The 22140-nt window shown below is 41.5% G+C and overlaps 1 protein-coding gene across 18 annotated transcripts in view; it reads right to left on the reverse strand.

Annotated features, from left to right (window-relative positions):
- UNC80 (unc-80 homolog, NALCN channel complex subunit) overlaps positions 1 to 22140 on the reverse strand; it is a 131877-nt gene that overhangs the window by 61448 nt on the left and 48289 nt on the right. For 12 of the 18 annotated variants that reach the window (XM_039728781.1, XM_039728780.1, XM_039728770.1 and 9 more), the window contains 7 exons: positions 20740 to 20912; positions 14956 to 15168; positions 11344 to 11515; positions 9715 to 9848; positions 6637 to 6802; positions 2948 to 3151; positions 1318 to 1418 (listed from right to left, as the gene is read on the reverse strand). In XM_039728781.1, the coding sequence (XP_039584715.1) occupies positions 1318 to 1418; positions 2948 to 3151; positions 6637 to 6802; positions 9715 to 9848; positions 11344 to 11515; positions 14956 to 15168; positions 20740 to 20912 (1163 nt within the window). The remainder of the gene's footprint in view (positions 1 to 1317; positions 1419 to 2947; positions 3152 to 6636; positions 6803 to 9714; positions 9849 to 11343; positions 11516 to 14955; positions 15169 to 20739; positions 20913 to 22140) is intronic. The other 6 variants (XM_039728768.1, XM_039728773.1, XM_039728772.1 and 3 more) reach the window with 3 other exon arrangements.

Raw genomic sequence — 22140 nt, forward strand, 5'->3', positions numbered from 1 at the left:
GTGAGGACACCAGGCTCCCTAGTAAAGGAAATGTTGGTGCTTTCATAGCAGCAACTGGAACCAGTGATCCTTTGGAGCTGTTTGCTTGTGGCAACTAAGTAAAGCAGGATTTTTGTTTTGCCTGTAGTTTTAGTGACCATCTACCCACACCTTCTTTCTAACAAATGGAAAAAAATAGCATTGTCATGTAATATTGGTACTTGTGTGTTGTAAACTGTACCAGGTGATTTTTCAAGTTTTCCTTTCTCCTATGCAAGCTAACCACATGTAAAGTGAGACAAACATCTCAAGTTTCTTTCAGAATTCATGAGTTCATGCAGCCTCCCACACTGAGCAAGGGCACCATGATGTATCTTAAGCTGCTGACTAGGGAAATTCCCTTATCCACTACTGATGCAGCATCTAATACATACACATATGACTAACACACTCACTTTAGGACACTGGAATTTCCAAATGAGGTGTAAGCATTACCAAGAGCATTGGAGTACTGGCAGAAAGCAGGGTAGTCCAGGGATTGAGGCACTAGATTGGAAGACATGGCGTTCAAGTTCCCTGCCCTGCCAGCCTCATCTGAAAAAGACAACTATCAAGAACTGTTTCTGACAAAGTACTTGATTAAGCCTGTTCTTGCCCACACCCTATAGGAATGGGGCAGCTGAGAGCAGTCTATGTGAAATACCTGGGGAAAAATGAAAATATCAAGTCACTATTGATGGCTGTCTTTCCCAAAGGCAACTCAAAAGTCAAAGGATGTCTGTGCTCACACAGGACACCATCAACCATGGCACAGCAATGCAGACTTGCCCACCTGACTTCTAAGTCTAAATCACAGGCACAGAGATTGCCCAAAGGGATGCCTTAGACCCTGCATGACCAAACCACACCTGCACTGCTGTACTCCCTGTCTGCTGGACAGAGTCAAGACTACACAGGGCTTTGTTGGCTTACACGAGCAGCTTCTAAAATGCCACTTCCCAGAAGCCCAGCTCACACTGCAGCAAATTCTGTTGCTCTCCCTGAAACAAACATTACTGGCCATGCTGGAGATAAGGTATTGAGCTAATGTATTTTTCAGCTGAGGTAGTATGCACATCTAGGGAGAAAAAAAAATTAAATATATGAACTAGAGAGAAGGAGATTTAATTCCATTTTAGAAATGGCAAACACACAATTTCCAAAGGTCGCAGCTTACTCACACTTGAGATCCTTTATGCTGTGTGGGAAAAGCACAAACTGTGATGTGGTTACTGCCAGACAAAGATTTTTCTGTTGGAAATGCCACCCTTGGGAGCACTGCAGGCAGCTTGTACTTACATGCAGCCACGACATGTTCCGGTGATAGTTCTCCTCCAAGCCCGTGCTGCTCAGTACCTCAGGCTCAATGCTGGGCTCGCTCGCACTCCAGGGGCTCCCTTCTTCAAAAGAAAAATACCCAAAAGGTTGTTGTTTTTATTGCTCCCCATGTGCTTTAAGACTAGGGACAGCGCTTGTAAGCCAGGCCAGCCTTGTGGGCACAGATGAGAGTACACAGAATATGTCACACTGGAAAGACTGCATCTGGACATCCCTCCCCAGTCCTGTGCTGGCTTGACACTTACAAGAACTATCTGGAATTGACCCATAGGCCATCTTGTCAGCAGCAAGCATTTGGCCCTCCATTTTTTTTTCCTTTAATGGAAGGGAAATGGATAATCCAAAATCATCAGAAACAAATTCTTTGCACCATTCAGATGCTGCAAATGGTTGGTTTAGTGATCTGCATTGACTGGGCTCTGTGGTTAAAAACGTCAACAAAAATCCAACCAGAAGTGGCATCCAACTGGAAATGCCAACAGGAAACGTCCCTGCTAATTGCCCATAAAAACTGCTAATGTCATGGGGATGAAAGGGGAAAAAAATCCTGATTCTAGAACACTAGAACACTTCAGAACTCAGCCAAGGGAGAGATTTCCCTGAGAATTTCACTGACCCCTGTGTTTCCCCTAACCACTTCATGCCCTACGGGCCTCCTGTAAAACTAATACTAATGATATTAAGACTTGGCTGGAAATGACTTTGGGTTTACCCTTTTTCTCTTCTTTAAGTGAACTATTACTCGTCAAAGTTTACAGAACTGACAATCCCACTCTCCATGTTCTCCTACTGAAGCATCTTTTGGGCAACATAAAAATGACTGTTAAACTTGGCAGGTTATTCCAGCTCCAAATGTGTCCACAGCTTTTGGTTAACACCAATAGTGAAAGGAAGCCCTTTACTTCAACTGTGATGGAGATTTCACAGAGTAGGATGCACATCTTGTTTCCATAAGATAAATGTACGGACATCCATCTTTTAAATACTAAGGAAAGCAGCTGTAAACCACAAAAATAGATGTGTATGCCAGTTTGTAGAAATATAGTATGCAGCAGGTGAATGTTATGTTCTGCATATAGGAATACATGTTTTACATGTCACCAGACATGCTTATGACATCATATCCAACACAGAATATGAAGTACATGCCTAAATATATATGTGTTTATATATAAATATATACACACATATAGCCAATCTGTTGCTATGGACAACAAAATATCATATATACATATCACCTCATGTATTCATGATATCCTATGGTTTGGGGGGGTGTGTGTATGTGCATATACACAGGTGCATGTGCTCCCCTGCAGACAGCAAGCGTTCAGCTGGCAGGCCAGCATTCTAAGAGCTCATGCTTTAACACAGTTCTGAACTGACAATCTGTGCATGGAGCTGACACTTCACCCCGGATTTGTACCGTGCTCCTCCCAGGCCCTAGTCCAGGCAGTCCCTGAAGAGAGCTCTAGATTTTTCCTAGCCTGCAGAGGTGGGGATCTCTCGTCATTTCTAGCTCTGCTGCAATCACATCAAGAGTTTAAGGTCCTTCCTATTGTCCCCTCCCTTTCCACCCGCTCATCTAAGTTACCTATATCAGTGACAGTGTCCCTGCTGTGGGACAGCTGCAGCTCCTCATTCTCAGACTCTGAGTCCTGCCGTGATAACTTGGTGCTCTTTAGGCTGCCGGCCCGGCGAATGCTGGAAAGGGAACCCCCCTTCTTCACCCGGAAACTGCGGGTTCCTTTAATCTGGAGCAAGCGGGAGCCTCCTATCCTGATCTTCCTGCTGGGAACTGTATTAAAAGAATAAAAGAGGACTTTTTTCCCCTTAATTTTTCCCCATTTAAAAAAAGAAAGAGATCCTGGCCCTCCCCGCCCTCCCAGCCCTTTGCTGCCAGCCTGTATTGCAGCGTCTCCTGCCAAGGAATGTGGGGTCAGAGGCTCCCTCCAAAGCCAACGCCAATGCAGCTCGATCAATCAGGGAGTAAAGATGCTTCACAAAAATGTGCTCAACACCTCATATCCTGGAGATCTGGTACATCACCTCAGGCCTTGTCTCTATTTGGAATTAGCCCTTGTTCAACCACCAGCAAGTAAAGTCATCTGCGCTAACAGAAACCCAAAGCATGGACAAGAAAATCCCACAATTCACACCAAATTGAATCAATTCCTGACAGGAAGCAGGATCTGCCCAACAAACGTGAATTGCAGTTTTCTTTGCCAGTCCTTAGAGTTTACATTAGTGCAGCATCACCTCTTGCTATGGATAGCTGGCTGAATCCCAAGCATGAACAAGGCACTTTGGACAAACCTATTTTCCCATGGGCCTGGGCTCTGTAAACCTCACTGAGCTCTGCAGTAGGATCAATGATTTATTTATACAGCGTGTGTGACTGCAAGAGGGGAGTCTGCTCCATGAGGCTAGCACGCAAGGCTTCCTTGAAGTAAGGTTTGCATAAATCCGTGTCTCTGCATGTTACTCTTCATCATTAGAATGCTTTAGAGGAAACAGAAGCACGTAGATCTTCTCCTTCAGACAAATCAGCAGCTTTCAGGCATTAACAACATCCATCGACACTCTGCATTTTTGATGAGCACAGACATGGAATGGGTCAATGTTTAAAGCACCAACTGTTTGCACTTTCATTCTCCTCCTAGCTCAGAGGCAGTACATGGCAGTATGTCAGTCCAAATGTTGCAACACTCAGTCATTTTACTGCAGATCTAAGCAGGCAAGGCCACATGTGATCAATTACCTTTGGTGTGTGGTTGGGAATGAACAGCACAGAGCTTTTTGGATACTACGGGTAAGCAAAAGATTTAAATAGAATTGTATTTTGGCTTCGGGATAAAGCAAACACACCTTTACTCCTGAGATTTCCCCCAGCTCCTCCAGAATGAAATTCCCACTCCCATTTCCAGTGGCTAGCATCCTGGTCAAAGACAGCTGATAAGTTTTGGGAGCTACCCCTCAGTCCTCACAAATCAGTTGGCAAACCACTGCTGGGTGACCAAAGAGTCTCCCTCCAAGTGACCGTGCTAAGCTCCTCAGCAATCACTACTGCTTGAACAGTGTTCACATCAGCTCCACGAACCCCACACTGCTTAAGCACATGTAACTGCATTTCATGAAGTCTGCAGAACCCCATTCTGGCACCCAAAGAGTACCTGTGATCATCTGGGAGCCTGCATCTACCTAGCTGCAGTGTCTGTACTTCAGACCTACCTGGAGCAGATTCTATACAGCAAACCCGTGGCTTTTGGGTAGCTGCTAAGCCATGCCTGGGGGGAGCAATGAGAGCAAAGTTTTTAACACTCCAGAAAAATGAAGGGAAACAGATTAGTACTCATCAAAGAGTTTGAGATAAAGAAACCTCTCACTGCAGGCAAGCAAAATTTAGTTACATTCACACAACAACTTATTCTTATCATAGTGTAGACTATGAAAGATGCCTCTGCATCTGCAGTGTTTGGGCCAGGTGGATTCCCAGAAGAATATGCTGTGGCCAAAGAAAAGAACAAAATTATTGTAATTTTAAAATATAACATTACCTTGTATTTATTAAGCTTCTAAAATACTGGAATTACATTTGTGCTAAGGTATATTAGGATTCAACTTTCCTATCACAGTCACTTTCCCCATGTCTAAAATGTAGCAAAGAGGCAGCTTTAGTAAAGAAAAACCACGTGGCAGCTTAGGGAAAAGGCAAAATGGAAAGAAAACTCAAAACCACAGGAAAATGTAGTTTAATGGAGAAAAGGGTGCAGAAAGTCAATACTATCTTTGCAAAAATACATTACGCCTGTAGCACAGTAACATGCAAAGAAAAAACTAAGTCAGCATTGTCTCTAAGAAAAAGAGGATAGTTAGAGACTTTCCACCAGCAATTTCCAGCAGGACTGCCTGCTTGATGGTATTCTCCCACCCAGGTAATGTCTCAGAGGGCAGAACTCTTCCTTGAAAAGTTTAAAAATGGTTTCAAGCAATTGTTGTAACTATCCGCAAAAAAAAACCAAAACAAAACAACCCAACCCCAACCTAAACTTCTTCTCATCTAAATAGGCAGAGACATCTTATCCCACACATCTCAAGACTATCAGACAGACAGACCATAAGGCTCTGTGTTTTTCTGGGCTGCCAATATACTAAGGGTAGACAAAATGAGGTTGAGCATCAATTTATCCAGCTCACCTTTCTTAGGTGGGTCTGCACAGAAGTAACTGGCCCACCAGACACACAATTCTGGGGAAAGTTTTACACCACACAAGTCTTGGAAGCATTTCTAATATTTTCTCCAGTAATTGTGGTAAGGTCACAGATGAAGACAACACAAACTTTATCCAAAGCCTGCAGAAGTCAATGAAAGCTCCTCCAAATCATTAACAGACATTACAATTCTGAGAGGAAAGCCACAGACCTCACTGTTGTGAAACAATCATTAAACATTTATCCTTCACAAGAAATCATCAAAATTATCATTCAAATTCCTGCACCTGTGAATTACTACTATGAGACAGAATGTAAATACTTCTAGGAAACTTGTTAGAGGGTGAGCTAGAGGTATCTGGCAGGTTAGTCTCTAATTGCAAATACACACAATGACTATATTGTATTGCAACACTTGTACCATCAGATAGAATGTGAGTCTTGCATGAGATGGCTCAAAAATGGCAACGATCTGCTATTCTCAGCAAACACAGTGAGCTTGAAGTCTGCTTGTACAGTGTAGAGTATGTTGGTAACATCAATCTGCTAGCCATCAAAAGCCACACAGTGTATTTTTTCATGTGGTAGCAAAGAATTCAAGAGGCCAATCATGTTAATTTGTTGTGATGCCATGACTTCCAAACCCATACAGATTTTCTACAGAAAAATACCAATCTTCCCTTCTATCTCTGATTTCCCCAAAGTGAAAAAGTGATCAGGAAAAAAACAAACACCACTTTTGATCTTTATTTTTACAGCGATTCAAATAGTGATGCTTCTTCTCTCAGCACCCCACTAAGAGGCAGTTTCAAACAAGGCTTGCTCCTTTTTAGCAATTGTGCAAAGCTTTTGATCAATTTCAGTCATAGCACTATTTTATAAAATTTAACATCTTTGCTTCTCACATTCATTATATTGAACCCTGAAGGCCAAAAGCATCTCAGAAATGATTTAAAGCCACGTGACTCCATGGCTGCCTGCTTTTTAACACAGTCTATGCAAATGAAAACACAAAATCAAGCGCCACTTCACAAGCCCTGAGAGTACAAAAGCTTTGTTGTTCTGACAAACCTTTTTTCTCCTCGAAGCCAGCCTCAGACTTGAGGGTGTGGCTGCTGCTGTGTAGGGAATCCTTTGAATCTTCATTTTCATCCAGAACCCCAGCAAAGCTGATCTTTCTCTCATACCTGTGTCGGTCCATCTCGGGATCCAGACGCAGCCTGCAGCTCTCCAGGTCCTGCAGCAGAATGGAGACCACACAGATGGGCCAGCAGTAAGAGCTCCCACTGCAACTAGAGAAGCTTCACAGAATCACTGGGTTGGAACAGACCTCCAAGTTCATCGAGTCCAACCCAGCCCCAACACCTCAACTAAACCCTGGTACGCAGTGCCACATCAAGGGTTTTTTTAAACACATCCAGGGATGGTGACTCCACCACCTCCCCAGGCAGCCATTCCAGAAATTTATCACTCTTTCTTTTTAAAAAACTTTTTCCTAACATCCCACTTATATTTCCCTTGGTGCAGCTTAAGCTGTGACCTCTCATTCTGTCAGTGCTGCTTGGAGAAAGAGCCCAACCCCACCTGAGCACAGCCACCTTTCAGGAGCTGCAGAGAGTGATAAGGTCACCCCTGAGTCTCCTTTTCTCCAGGCTGAACACCCCCAGCTCTTCAGGAAGAACTGCTTCAGATGGGGTTTATTTTAATCACACCTAAGCCAACTGCCTTGCAGCAGGCTGAGCCACCTGCCAGGAGGAAAGAATTACCAATCACAGAATTATTTGCATTGGAAGGGACCTCTGAAGATCATCTACTCCAACCCCCCTGCCAAGTCAAGGTGACTCAGAGCAGGTGACACAAGAATACATCCAGGTGGGTTTGGAATGGCTCCAGCTGTGAGCAAAATGAGCTTGTATCTGCTCCATGACCAGTAAATGGCTTTGGGTGAAACTTCAGTCAGGAGCCACACACAGGACCTCACTCAGCCCACAGCCTTGGCAAGCCTGCATGCTCTCTTGGAAATTAAACTAGCTCACCAAAACTAGCTCAGTTGCAAATGTTTCAGTTCTTCAAGGCTGTGCTCCTACCTATGAACAGGTATGCCTACAAACACCAGTGGAAGTGAGATTTGCTCTCCTGAAATTCCAGCTATATGGATCATAACATTATGTACCTGATCTTCCTGGAAAGGAAGCATCACTCCAAAAATACAGATTTAGTATTTTAATCTGGATTATTGTTGCCTCTTTTTTTTCCTCTGTGCAAAGTTAGAAGCAGCACTCTATGGCCATTTTTTCTTACAGACTCTTGCATAACATGCTCTTGAGGATTCTTTCACCTATAGGTCACAGAATAATTCTTCCTCCTTGTCTCTCACACACAAGTCTAGAAAGTGATTAACCAGTTGCACTTCTAGCCCACATAAAAACACTGATTTATGTTGACCTTCATTATCCAACATATTCTTAGTTCCAAGACTAACTACTTAATGACATGAATTATAAACCATGGTATTATCTTCCTTGTGGATGCAGTCATTTATTATGCTGTAATATCACCAGTGAGTTTAAGGAGGATTTTGCTGAATTTATTGCTTTTTTAAAATTGTCCTTCTTGCATACCATGGGGCTGAACCACTTCATCAGAGGTCATCTACAGCCTTTGGAGTCATTTTCAGAACCTAATTACAATACCATCAAGATAAATCAGCCTGTCAAGCATAATTGCCATGACTAAAATTTGATCTGTCATCAACAAAAGCCAGGATAGCAGGGCTAAATCCTTCATGGAGATTTAACTTCTCATTTTTTCTTTATAATTTTTTATCCTGATTTCTTAAAGAAATTTGGCTTAAAAGCTGAAACTATGTCAGCCATTCAATTCTCATCTGATTCTATGCTAACCACCTCTGAAGCTGAGGGTCACAGTCAACTCAACTTTGTTAGAGACGGAAAATGAGATGATTGGCTCACACAATTAAGAGATTAATATTGTGTGAATATTAAGAAAAGCTTTAGTGATGTTATTGCAGTTTAGATGTCCTCTGTTCTCCCCGTAGTTCCCTTTCCCCCAGTCTCTATTGCTGCCATCAGACAGCCTGGGCTGTCTAGGACAGGTACAAGAAGGTGTGCACGTGTGTCCCTTGCCTGGGGCAGCTGGGAGTGGGAAAGCTTGGTGCTTAGGGGGTGGGCATGGCAACACCTGACCTCCAACCCAGTTACAGGAAAACAGTCTCCACTGATAAATGGCAGAGAAGAGCTGACTGAAAGACTCTGGGAGGGGCCAGGGCTGGCTGATGCAGCCCCCAGGGGTGTAAAAGACTGAGCATCCATCTTGAAGATGAACTGGCCACGTGGTATCCACGAGGGCAGTTCCTAGTGCTGCAAATTTTTCCTTTTGTTGTATTTTTGTTAAGTTTTAATAAATCTTTTTAAATTTTCAAAGTGAGCAGTTGCTTCTCACAAGTTGTCAACAGATGACTGTGTGCATGTGTGTTTTTTGAAACAACAGGCTAAAGGTGATGTTAAACCACAGTATTAGACATAAGAAAATACACACAAGAATTAATCACTTAAAATCGGTTTTCACGTGTTCTGCTATTCACAGAAATAGATGTCATCTAACCAGTTGTTCAGCTTACTGTTTATGCCAGGATCTACCTCTGAGTGTCATGGAGTTTTTTTTCTTTCTTCGCTTCTTTTGTCCCTATTTCTTTCCTTTCTTCCCATTCTCCCTGCAATTCCTGGGTCTGACCCAAACCAATCTGCAGCTTTAAAGCTCTGGCAAATTCTCTGCAAACCATTCTGTTCCCTTCCCTTAACTGCCTTGTTCCAATCCCTGGCCACTGCTACACAGCTAGTGAGCATTTCAGCTTGTCACTTCCTATAGTCTACCTCCCACACTTCCTAAGTCCCCTACCCTTTTTTCCTCAATCCCACTTTTCTCTTTGGGAACTTTCTTTAACTTCCAGCAGCACATGTTGTGCTTCCACGGTCTTACCTTCTTAACCAACCCATCTCATGTACCCTGACCATCTTTATTCACCACACAATGGTTCCTTTTCTCTCTACAGAGATCCACTGGAGTTTTTACCCCTCCCTGACTCTCATCAGAGCCTGGAATCTGGGATCCTGTGTGTGGCCCACTTACCACAAGGGGCTCGGTGCGGGGTCTGGGCATGTAGGGAAAGGTCTCTCGAAGGAACGTGGTGATCTCCAGGAGAAGCTGACAGGCTGCCATTTTTAGTGCAAAAGGACAGCAACATTTGGTAGGGTTCACAGTGCCTGGGAAAGAATATTTCTGTCATGAGCAAGGAGTTAATGCAAGATCTGGAACCAAGAGGTGATGGACATTGTCACATATGGTGCACGATGCAAGCTGCACTGAAAAACAGGAAACCCCACACCTCTGTGCTACTTTTCCTACACTAAAAGAAACAGAATAAATCAAATAGCAAACCACGTATTTACCAGCACATGAAATAATACTAACATTTCTGTTACATTGATTATATCATATTACATTATATTACATTATATATTATATTATATATATGTTGTATATCATACTAATTATATATTACATTGTTTATATTGTATTCTTTACTATATTAGACTGCATTACATTGAAGTAACACAATAGTTGACTACAGTATATATATTATAGTATATTATGTTGAAGTACCTACTAAACTAACCACATGTTTATTTTCTATACATGTCATTTAAGGCTAATACAGATTAAGAAGTAGACCCCTTTTCAGTTTTGCATTCAGTCAAATCTTTTGCAGTTGTGGAAAAGAACTATTTTCAAATATAGAAAATTATCTCAAAATAATGGAGTTATGACTACCTGTTGAAGAGATACTTTTCCTATTACTATTAATTACTACCCTGATAACTGGAAAAGATAGCCTCCTTTGAAGTCAGGCTTCTGTAACTGTGCAAGCAATCCATGTGCTATATCACTGCCCAAGTGGGTCTTTATACAGTGCTAAGAACAAATCCAGAACCACAGGAAGAGACAGCAGAAAAACACTACACCCAATGAGGAACAACAATACAGGCAGACAAGCACCAGTAAACTGCAGCACACACATATACACAAATGGTCTAAAGAGCACAAAATGTTTGTTACCACCTTCAGCTACAGCTACAACAGGATGTGTTTTGACAATTTATTTTGGTTCACAGGGTTTGCTATAACTTGCATGCCTACACAGACATTCAGAATCAGTGATTGTCACAGCTCTTCCACCCTTATGTACACACAGGCACAAATGTATGTGGTTTCATCCTCTTGTTGTTATACAGAATTTTAATGATTTTTTTTTTAATTTCTGCCTGAAAATCACGCACTCTACTGAAGTCAACATTTAAAAGCCTTTAGCAGAGCTGTGCCAATTCACATCAGGTGAGTTGACCCTTCAAGGTTCAGAAACTGAAAAGTGGCTGATCTTATACAAATATTTTGGCAGAAGTAACTGTGAGGAATGGAGCCTGAACCACTTTTGACACTCAGGTGACAGCAAGGCTCAAGAAATAAATTATGACCCTGCTTACAACTGCAGTTTCTGTGTGCAGGAATTGCAGCTCCTGGTTTCCCCTTCCCCTTCAAGTCTTTCAGTACTGTTACACATCTGTCATGTTTTACACCCAAAGGCACAAAAAGAACAGGGGAGGAAGCTGGGGTGAAAGTGAGGGGCTGGGAAATACAGCTGGGTAGCAAGAAAATGAAAAGAGAAAAAATATTAAGTGCTCCTAAAGCAGAGGTTCTTACAAGCGGGGGTTCTTGTAGTAAAGGGAGTCTCCTTACTGTCATCTAAAAAGTCTTCTTCCTCATCCTCCTTTCTCAGGCGCCTCTTGGTCTCCTCATCATAAATGAGGCCAAGCAGGTTGGCAGGACTCTCGCTCTCAGCGTGGCACAGCTCGTTGAGGCGGACACCAATTGCCTGCAGAGGGACAAAGAGAGGCACAGCAGTGAGAATTTCAGCCCAGCCACCATGCCCTGGCTTTATTTTGTTGTCTAAAGGGGAGAAAGGGATGACAAAAGACTAATTGCTGTCATAAGTCTTTTTTTCAACAGAAATTTGCAAAGTGCCAAATTTCAGAATGAAAACTTTCAGTAAATTTAGTTAAAAAATAAACCCCTCCAAACTGGCACGTAACAGGCTGAAGGAGATTAGGTCATTGTGAAGCATTAATTTCTTCCACTTTTCTTTGATCCTTTTATATATTTATTCCAGATTTTTGCCAAGTCTTTCCACTGAGAACGTAGGTCTTCTCCTTAAGAAAACATGCTGTGAATTAGGAAACCAGTAACAGTCCTTATATCCTCCACATTTAAATGCCCACAGGAAAGCTTGTTTCCATCTTCAAAGGACAAACACCCTGATGCAATTTCCAAAAATGAGCTGAAAGTATGCTTGTAGGAGCTGGGAAGGTGCAAGGATAATGGTGTACAGAGGATCCATGGAAAGAGCAGTCAGTCAGATTTCCATCTTACATCCTCCAGAAACTGATTGATTAAACTGATTGATTAAACTGATTGTTTATCATGGCTGTTTGCCAGCATCACTGTCAGTGTGTCAATAGCTCTCATGGTGTTGTCAGAAAATTCCAAGTAAAGGTGTGTTAGCAAGGAAATTGCTTTCCTGCCAGGACACTTGAGAGCTCTTAAGAACTGTCTTGATTTTCTTTGAGCAAAAGATACGAACACAGATAAGTATGTGAAATTTTGTCCTGTGAGATCATCACTTGGTGAGGGAAGAGGTGTTTTAAATCAGCATTGGCCATTTGGCCTTTTTGAGTATGGGATAGTTTTAGACAAAGATACTAAGGAGGTTTTCTAAATATTTTACAAGTCAGAACTGATGGTCATGCCATCAGATGTTTTAAATGACAAAGTTTTCATTAGCATTGGCCATTTGGCCTTTTTGAGTATGGGATAGTTTTAGACAAAGATACTAAGGAGGTTTTCTAAATATTTTACAAGTCAGAACTGATGGTCATGCCAGCATTATATAATTTTCCCCCTGTGGCTGAAGTGACAAATATATAAATGGTCACTTATTCTTGCTATTAAACACTTCCTCTGAAGTCCAGCAAGAGGGGAAAGGACAGACTGCCACATAAAGACAATAAGGTGATACTGCTGTGGTTTGCACGTGCTGACAAATAGTTGTCAATACATTGCTGAATGAACTGCACACATCTCAATTTTTTGCCTTTCATATTTCAGGCATTTAAAGGAAGAAATGTTCTGCATGCCTTTCCATAAAACAGTAATTTATCACATATTATTTATGCTATGTAGCCCACCCTAATGTTAAAGCAGTAAGACACAATCCCACAGGTTCCCATTTAATGAGCACTGAATTCCTGACATGTGTTTTCTGTATTTTTGGTTTTCTAGCAAACAGAGAAGCAAAATCAAAAGTCTTCTTAACAGAAGCAGTCAAAGGAAGTGCCAGACTAACCTGATCAGAATAGATTTAACACTGTATTATTTCAAAAGACAGCAGAACAAGTCAGGTCTTTTGATTCAAAAGGTTCATCCCTGCCATGGGCAGTCCAAGTCACCTCCTGTGGAAAGGGTTCACCACTGTGAGTCTCTGATGGCTATTAGGGAGGCTGTGGGTAAATAAATTCTTCTGGCCTTCAGTGAGAAGAATCAGAGATATGAGTGAACAGCAAGACACCTTGCAGGGCAAGGAAAAAAAAATCCACACTCTAAAACTACTCTCCAAATCTCATCCTGCCTTACAGTTAGTAAATGCAAGGCTTTTCCCTTCTGAAATGCTCCTAAGCAGCAGCAAACACATGCTAGTCTCAGAATGGAGAATGCATCCAGATGAGTCTTATGATGCCATTAAAGTTAAGGGGAAGACAATTATGCTAAGTTGCCTATGATCAGATTTCCCTGGCTGCTTTCTTATGACCTTGAACCACATGGTAGTACTTTTGACATTATGAATAAAAAACCTTCCTGGACTTTTTCCAGGCCAGGTATATCAGTTACTAAAAATGATGGCTGAGGGGGAATCTAACTGGCTTCCAACAGTTACTGTATTTCTTTATTGCATTTTTTGAGACTCTTAGAAAAGGGAATGTCTAGAAACATGGCATCCACAGATAGAGATGGATAGTTCTGGCTCTCTGAAAGCATGCAAAAATTCAATGACTATGCAATTCTGTGCTTTCCACTTAAAAGGAGTTCTCAAAGAAGTCAGGCTAAGGCAGTGACTTCATGGAATACAGAAGCAAATACCTTCACCCTATTTGCTTTTTCAAGGAACTTTGGTATTTGTGCTGTTGTTAAGATAATCTCCTCTGATTGAGACTTTACCAGAGATAGGATGGCCAGATAGCAGTTTCTGAGTTAGCTTTAGGAATGGAAGGAAGAGATCTGCAAAGATATCAAGCTCATGTTCAAAGACTCAAGTTGGATTCTCTCCCTGGGCTCTTCTGTGGTGACAATGTATTGATATGGACAGCTTTATTTTGAGGTTCCCTACAATGTGCTCCACTGAGAAGCACATGTTGGATTAACCTACAAGAATTCAAGCCAGCAAGGCAGAACATGATTTTTAAATTTCCATAAATGTTGGATTTTATGTCTTATTTTTCTGGGGGGGATGGGAATTATGGTGCTCACTGGTTTTTAGAAGAGGTGAGAAGTACAATGCTAACTTCCAGTAAGAAGACATCTGAAACCAGTCAAAGGAACTTCTCCCACTATTTTGAGTTGTGAGAAATGATGTGTATACATGTCAGATGTTCAGCAATTATATCCTGGGGCCTTAACAAGGAAATTGCAAGTGGCATTCACAGGGCCAGATAAGGCAATTGCCTCCTTCCTGCATGGTAAAGATCACAATCAAAGAAAACTTGAAGGATTCAAGTGCCAAACAAGAGGAGACGATTCTTTACATGACTCATAGTAGGTGTGTAGAATTCCTTGCCAAAAGTTTTAAGTGCTAACAGTCTGTATGGGTGCAAAGAGAAACTGAATTAAGTACAGCAAAGAGAAACTCATTACTAAATATACAGCACCACACCTAGTTCAAAGAGCCCTAGGCTAAATATATTTGGAAGTAAGAAAAATAGAAAGTAGTATCACAGCCTACATTTTCCTTCTTCCTTAGTCATTCACATATGACAAGTGCTGGAAAAAGGACAACGGGCCAAACAGACCCTTGGAGAGAACATGTCTTAGCAAAGTCACTTCCCTTAGGAGAAGGGGAGATCCTGGCAGGCTGTGAAGTGCAGGTTGGAAAGAAGGCTTCTCTGAATCCCCATCCTACAAGGACTGAAATCCTGTATAGGATCCAATTACCTTTATATCTTGCCATATTTTTTAAATGTAAGCAGAAGAGAAGGAAACACTTACATCTCCCCACTGGTAGAAGAGCTTGGCTGCATTCCACTGCAGCTTCTGGTTCCTTTTGTTGCCCACAATAGGAGAACGGCCACGGGACAGCCCTTTCTTGGTAATGTTCACATGGTGGCCCTTCATCCACTCGGGCCAGTTGCCACGATTGCAGCGGTGCACAAAGCGCGCGCACTCAAGGAACAGCGCTGCTCGCGCCACCACAGGAGCTTCCTGAAATGTTGGCAAAAAAAATCACCTTAAAAGCAAAACAAACACATTGGAGAAGCTCTCTGAACATTAGAGTATTCTGTGCCTTAAAAATTGCTTTGCAAGCTTGCAGTCACACAGTATGAGCAATGTCTCCATAAAAAGCTGACACAGTCTCTCTGCATAATCTCACCTCTTGAGCTCATAAACACTGAGCACTCTTGCTCAGCCCAAACACTGGAAGGGCAGAAAGAAACACAATATAAACTTTAAAAGAACATTATGCCCCCCTGTAATGCTCTCCTTCAGAAACCACCTGACTGCAAAAAGCAGAAGCACGCATCTAGCGCTGTTACTGCACAAACAAGTCAAGTTTTAGTTCCACCTTTGCTACTGAGGATGCAAATATTGCAGCACCAAATGACACCATGGCCACACAAATCCTAGCACTTGGCACTTTAGGTTCTGCTTCTGAATCTTGGGGATGACAGCATAAATGGAGGCTTGGTAAAACTAGGAAAAGCCCTGTTTTGGGGTTATAATTAATAACTGTGGAGACAGAAATCTATTCCTCTGGTGTAAGTCAACAAAATTTCACTGGCCAAATTTCAATCACCTCAGCAAATGTCAGGCAATTCAGTACTGAAGTAACAGCAGGCAGCTGAGTTTTGAAAGGACTGATGATTTTCCAAAGGAAAATCCTCCTGGCGCTGGCTTGGAAGAATAACTTTAATGGGAAAATTATACTGAGTGTATCTTAGTTTGTATTAAATCACTCAGCAGGACAAATGTTAGACCAATACAGAATCCTTCTGAAACTTCCTGAAATGTTCAAAAAATGGACACAGCAATTTTGTTTCCTAAAGGATAGCTTAGACTCAGGAGTAGCTTTTTTCCCCAGCAATCTAAACTGCCAAAATAGCATTCTTATAGACATGGAAAGTGACTAAAAGAAAATGGATTTCCTAATTTCCATTTAATTTTCCCCTTTCTTCCTGCAATTTCCACAACCAAAACTGCAATCAGCAGTTTGTAAAACTAAGAACACAACAATGCCTACAGTTTACCAGCTGGCTTTAAAAGGTTCACTAACAGGGATTTCACAGAGCACAAATATGTGTTACGCACTTCTAGATGCTGACAGCTTTAATGAAATAATTTAAGCAGATCACCAACTACTTCTAAACAAGGACTTTTCAAATGTGGTCTATAAATACTAAACAGGTCCTGAGACCCTGATGGTCTGTTGAATATTATTAAATAGAGCCTCCAAGAGTATTTTAATTAAAAATTGAAAACAAGAAATTTTGGGGCAATGCTCCTAAAGTTTGATTTAAGAAATTACTGACACAACAGCCATCTGCAGCTTTTGCTCACATTTATATAAACATTGGTGGAAAAAATAAAAAAGCAATTTTCTTGAAGAGGAAGGTTTAAGCTGCCATGATGTTCTGATGAAGAAGGCAGAAATCTGAATGCAGACACTCACTAACCAGAAATAAAACAAGTATCTAGCACTGGAAAAACATTATTAAATACTTGTTGACCACATGCAATATGGAACACGGCATAGTTGAGGATTTTATTCTTTTATTCTCACAAAGTAAAACCTTAACCATGGAGACATACATGAAGAGAGAAAGCCTCAGCCTTAGCCTACTTTGGTTTAGTTCACTAGCAATGAAGTAAAAATTTCTTAGCACACTGGAATCCTGTAAAGAAAAGTGTTGTAAACATGATGAAAGCACACAACTACCACAATTAAAGGAGGATATGTAGGATGGGGGGCAAAGGGGAGGAGCAGGACTAATTAAAAATCACTATATTATTTTAAAATCACTGCAAAGACCTCCTGTATGAAGGAACATGATAGGGCACAAGCTTCCTGTGATTGCTTACCTGAGGCTCTGAGAAACCTGAAGCAGCAGCAGCAAGAGAAAGATGAAGATGTGACAGAATGAACAGAGATGGATTCACACAACAGAGAAACACATCACAAATGGAGAGAAATTAATCAGGCAGGTGATGAGCAGCTGAAAAGAACACAAGTTACCGTGGTCACTGTCAAAACCTGACACAGCAGCAATACTCTCACAAGTCTGCCCATGCCTATGCAACTGTTCACCAGTCCAGTTTTAACATTAGACTTACTATATTGTTTTGCAACTTGAAAATTGTTCTCGTGCTGTATAAATTTACATTAATTCACCAGTTTGTTAATAATTCAAGTCATCCCAATGAATTTTTTCAACAGGTAACCTGATTTGTTTTAAAGAGCAAATGACCTGGGTGGAAGGAACTAAATACAGAGTGGATTTGGAATTTCACAGCATCACATTATTGTTCATGTAAAATGATTCTGCAGTTCTATCACTACAGAGTACTTATGTCCAGTTTTGTTTTCAAGAACAATGAATTTTATGACACTAATCAATCAGGGGCAGTTTTCCCCGAGTCCCTTCCTAAAGTTCACACAGCACTTTGAGCAAAAATTCATTTTTGGTGCTGTTCTCTTCAAGACAGAAAAGAAAGGCACATGATACCAATAATATACTTTTAACAGATGCCAGGGAAAATTTGAGAACTCTCAAAAGGTGCTGACTGGGTAGCTCTGCTTTATCTAAGCAAAAGTGAGTCTGACATGAAAGTTGCCTTAGCAGGTACATGAAGACAGGTTGCAAGTAAATTATTAATCAGTGTCTTGGAGAATTGCCTGTTTCAATTAGTTCAGACCTCTCTGATTATACCTACAAAATGGTCAAGTACAATCGATGACACAGTTGCTTGGTTTTGCTCCCAGTCTTTTACTCTGGGACCTGTTTGTAGCAATCTCTGACTTCCTTCCCAAGCAAAAGCACATCTACAGGGAAATATTTCTGCCATGGAAACAGGGACATGGAGTCAGGATTTTGACCAGTATTCCTGCAGTTTAGACTTTGTTTCTACTGTCCCAGTACTTCATAGGTGATCTCAAACACCATCCTACCTGAAAGCAGTACAACTACTGCATTTCAACAAGGATAAAAGATTTACAAATGATCTCACACAACTTACTGGAGAAATGCAATGCTGGCAGGTGTCACACACTGCTATATTGGTCGAAGAAAAGCTGGTCATTTTCTGCAGTCTAATTAGGATACTTCAGGTAACACAGTAACACAATCCTAAGCATAGACTGAAATATCCCAAAGTAAATCAATTTGACCGTTGCAAAGTCTGGATTTAAGCTGAATACATAAAGACAGAGCTGTCTGCAACATATCAATTATCACTGAATGTTTGCACATCCATATATTGATTGTAGTTTTAAAAATTTAGTCAAGTATGGATGCTGCTTCTAGGAAAATATGTTAACTGCATCACCACTAAACCTAAGGCAACACTCATTTTAATACACAAACAAATTATTAGCTCCATAAGGATGCATCATTTCTTTCACTGTTCTAATTTCTTTAAATCAGTGTGGCAAGCCAGTACAAACATCAAAGCTGATCAAAGATTTCAAAGCTGTTGTAAGAATAGAATTTTGCAAACCTGCATGAAAAAGCACGCTCAGAAAAATTATGGGAGAACTGAAACCCAAACTGTTTGCCTTTCATTTTTTTAAGGTTGCCTTAGCAACCAGGCTGGATAAAATTACTTAAGAAGCTTTTCATTTGTGTCAGACCTGCTTCAAACTGTTACTTCAAAAGCCTGAAAACAGAAGTTAAAACACCCAGAAGGCTTCATTTTGGGTGCACTCTGCTGACATATAATGTGGGAACTTTCTATTGCCATTAACCAATGGTGAGATGACAGGCTGTCATCTTTTAAAATATACACTGTACGTGACTGCCTAACTTCTACATATCCCCAACACTTTGTAGACAAAATGCCAACTGAACAGGTACTTGGAGTCTCCCAAGGCTATAATTAGAGCAAGGCCTCCATCTTTAGCTGAAGACCTTTTAGAAATTCTAATACCAAAATTGTCTGCATCACTCAGTGGAATGGAGCTATTGTTACATTTTAGTTTGTAGAAGTCAGCTCTGGAAGTCAGACATCTTCAAACAGTTAAGCTGGTCTGTGCTTTGGCATTTGGGAAACTTAAAAATTAAGTAAGACATTAACAGGCAATGGGGACATAATTGCCAAACCCCATTTTACCATCTGATTTATCAGAGCACAGAGTAGTGCACCTTCAGAAGGCTCCTGGTGACAAACTCGCTAGGAATGAGCTCTTTCCTGCCCATGCAGCTTACACCTCACTGTGTTAGTTTAGAATTTGGAACAGGGTGGCAGCCTGGAAGTCTTGCACACTGAAGTTGGGTATCACAAACTCAGCAGGCTGCAATCCACCTTCTGAGCTCACTGCAACCCTGAGTGGTACGAGCCACTCTGTCAGCCCCTGCGTCACAGCTTCCATCCAGAGGAACAACAACCTCTGGCAGGAGGTGTGGGAACAGTGAATGGAACCCGTGCCTGTTGGAAGATGGGTGAGGACCACTCCACACAGCAGAGCTAGATAGGAACTGAGAGCAACAGCAACTCCAGACCAATGCTAATACAGACGTGCTTGGATCTGCAGGCCAAGGGTACAAGGTCAAGATGAAGATGCAGAGGAGAGGTGCACAGAGCATAACATCCCTGCAGCCATGGAGCAGGCAATACAGCAGGGTCAGGGCATGGGCTAGCGGGAAGGCAGAGTCCATGAGCCTGACACCCCCAGCAGTGAGCAAAAAAGCTGAATTTGAGCATAAATGGCACAGCAGTCACAGGGGTGAGAGGTGGGGCGTGGGGAGAAAAGGGACAGAGAGCATGTGGATGCTCAGAGCAGTGGCTTTAAATCTTTTTTCAGCTTGCACATGGCCAAACGCTTACAGAAGGAAGTAAAAAGCAGCATGCAGAGAAGTTGCTAATATTTGGCTGGTTTTTCACAGCTGTATTTGTCACACTCCTTGCTTGTCACAGAAACACTTCACAGAGCCCCACTGGCTCATGAATCACAGGGTGAAGGCCACAGCTTTAGAAATGGGAGGGATTGTTAAAAAACACAACTGCAAGGATAAGAAGGAAGGAGATACAGAATATCAGGAAGAAGGGATTGGAATTCTGTCACTACTTTGATTTGCATTGACAAATCAGCAATATCCACATTTAAAAGCACACACACTCTGATGTAATTTTTTCCCCACTGACTGGCTCTGGTGACTAATAGTTCAGTGCTGCCTAATGTACTTATAGCTCTGTCAGAACTGCAGAGTGGAGTTCCTGCACCTCTCCAAGCAGTTATCCAATCTTCAATCCTTATTATATAGATTGACACTAGGAGCAGAAACAGAGTGTCTGCGAGAGAAGTACAAAGACAACAATACAAGCTTTGCACTGGCAATAATGTAGTTACAGGGGCCATGTAATTTAAAAAAGGATCCATTTTGTCTGCAAACTTGTCCACTCACAGATGCTAAAGCTCCAGCTAATACCACCACCAGCAGCTGGCATTGCTGTGATGCTTTACATTCTGTCTGTGGGGCACGAAGAGCATCAGTGAATGACAGTGGAGCAGCACATATGCACATGCTCTAAGCAGGAAACAACAGAGCAATAAAGACTTACAAGGTCTAGAGCTGCTGCCAAAATGGAGGCATCAGGGATTGTGCCTGGCTCACAGCAGTTCAGCAGAAACTGGAAGCGCTTCATGCCTTGGCGGATCGCTCCCAGGTTCACAACGTTCTTGGATTTTCCTCCTTCTTGTTTGGAGGCCAAGTGATCATCAAAGCTATGGCAACCTAAAGAGGTAGAGAGTACAGAGGGGATGCAGGGAGGGGTAGAGAGAAGGGAACACAGTCTCTCACCAGTAAAAAATGGGGAACAAAAACCTTGATGAGTACAGTCTTAGTGTAAATCCCTTTCTCTACTTGTGTTATCTTGAAGATAACAGGTTCATTATTACAATATTTGTGACTTCCACAAAACAGACTTACAATTAGTCAGATTCTGGCATTGGTCATACTGATATCTGCCCAGAACAGTTCCATCATACGGTGTGGAAGCCCAGGACCTACTCCAACACAGGTGAACTTATCTTTCCTCCCCACCTCTTTAACACAGATCATCTTGCTTACAGACTTTTTTTTCCCCTTAATCATCTCCTACCTTACTTCTCTACTGCCTTTAAGTTTACTATAAAGTGCAGCATGCATAACCCTTATTCCTTATATATCATCTACTAGGACAGAAAAATCAGTAGTGAATGTGTAGTCTATGTGGAAATCAAGCACTTTTTCAGGAAAATATCTGCAATTACCACAAGAGTAAAGAGGAAAGTGAGACTGGCCTCAGCTCCTAGATATCATCATTCCAGCCTCTCTCCCTTGAAGGGTCTTGTATGCTTTGGGATGGAAAAGAGTTCAGATCAAAAATGAAGACGGCATCCCACCTTGGGGACAATTTAAAACTCTCTGTATAGAGTTCACATCACAAATCAAGTAATCCAAATTAGCACTTCTACTGCAGAAAATCATTATGCAGTTGGTAATGACAGAGTTGAGAGAATGATAGAAAGACAGATTAGAAACAAGGAAAGCTGTTTGAAGGCCAAAATGTTTGGTCAAAAAAAGGAAGTCAGGTTTTTTTCTGGGGTTTTTGTCTTTGCCCATAATACTCTCCCTGTTTACATCTGAAAGTACAAAAGTTTAGAGAACATTGAAGGATAAAGCACTGAAGAAGAGAACACTGAGTGAAGAATTAAAAATTAGTTTTAAACATAGATTATTTGAAGGACATGAATAAAAACATCTACAGGACTTTTTGTCTAGTTCAGGAAAGAAGAATGGCTGAAAGTTGAAGTTCTTTTGTGTGTGCACTCCCTAGAATTACTTGGAAAGCATTTATGCACCACAAAAAAAGTCACAACAGAAAATGACAATGTGGATCTTCACTTTTCCCTTGAAGACAGAGGTATACCAAATTTCAAGAGACTTCTTTACAAATTCCTTGTCTTTTGTTTTTTTTCTA

This window comes from Passer montanus, unplaced genomic scaffold (genome assembly GCF_014805655.1).
Source record: "Passer montanus isolate IOZ18808 unplaced genomic scaffold, ASM1480565v1 scaffold66, whole genome shotgun sequence".
NCBI lineage: Eukaryota > Metazoa > Chordata > Aves > Passeriformes > Passeridae > Passer > Passer montanus.